The sequence below is a fragment of the Calidris pugnax genome, unplaced genomic scaffold, assembly GCF_001431845.1.
Source record: "Calidris pugnax isolate Ruff unplaced genomic scaffold, ASM143184v1 scaffold128, whole genome shotgun sequence".
Lineage (NCBI taxonomy): Eukaryota > Metazoa > Chordata > Aves > Charadriiformes > Scolopacidae > Calidris > Calidris pugnax.
Genome location: NW_015090851.1, coordinates 142,756 through 143,221, shown reverse-complemented (window position 1 = coordinate 143,221; position 466 = coordinate 142,756). Strand labels below are relative to the sequence as shown.

Sequence of the window (466 nt, the reverse complement as noted above, 5' to 3'; positions counted from 1 at the left end):
ATCCCCGACTCCCAAATCCCTCACAAATCCTCCCCCGCTCCCCCCTCCCTCCCCTCAGCCCCGGGCACGCCGCTGCCCTTGCTGGGCGCTCCGGTTCTTACCTTCTGGGTGCTGCTCGGGCTGCTGGTGCTGGTGCATTTTTCTCACTTTCTCCAGCGTGTGAGAGGTAAATGAAAAAAAGAAAAAAAAAACCCAACCAAAAAAACCCCCAGGAAAGGGCAGATTCGCCCCCCACCCCGAGCCGGGTGTGCGCTGCCCCCTGCGCTCCCCGCTACCCGACCCCCATGGTAGTGACTAGCGTCGAGCGAGGGGCTGCTCCTCCTCCTCCTGATGCTTCGCCGCTGCCGCCGCTGCCAAATCCCTCAGAGTTTGGGCCAACATGACACTCACATCCGGGTGACACGGGATCTCTCCATCCCTAGCAACCCGGCTGCTGCCGCCGCCGCCTGCTCCTCAGTCCCCCTCC

General features: G+C 63.1%; 1 protein-coding gene across 6 annotated transcripts in view; it reads right to left on the bottom strand.

Moving 5' to 3' along the window:
• Positions 1-200, bottom strand: part of CACNA1D (calcium channel, voltage-dependent, L type, alpha 1D subunit) — a 194,392-nt gene extending 194,192 nt beyond the window's left edge. For all 6 annotated transcript variants that reach the window (XM_014943228.1, XM_014943231.1, XM_014943232.1 and 3 more), the window contains exon 1: positions 102-200. In XM_014943228.1, the coding sequence (XP_014798714.1) occupies positions 102-138 (37 nt within the window). In that variant the 5' untranslated portion in view covers positions 139-200. The remainder of the gene's footprint in view (positions 1-101) is intronic.
• Positions 201-466: the final 266 nt, after the last annotated feature.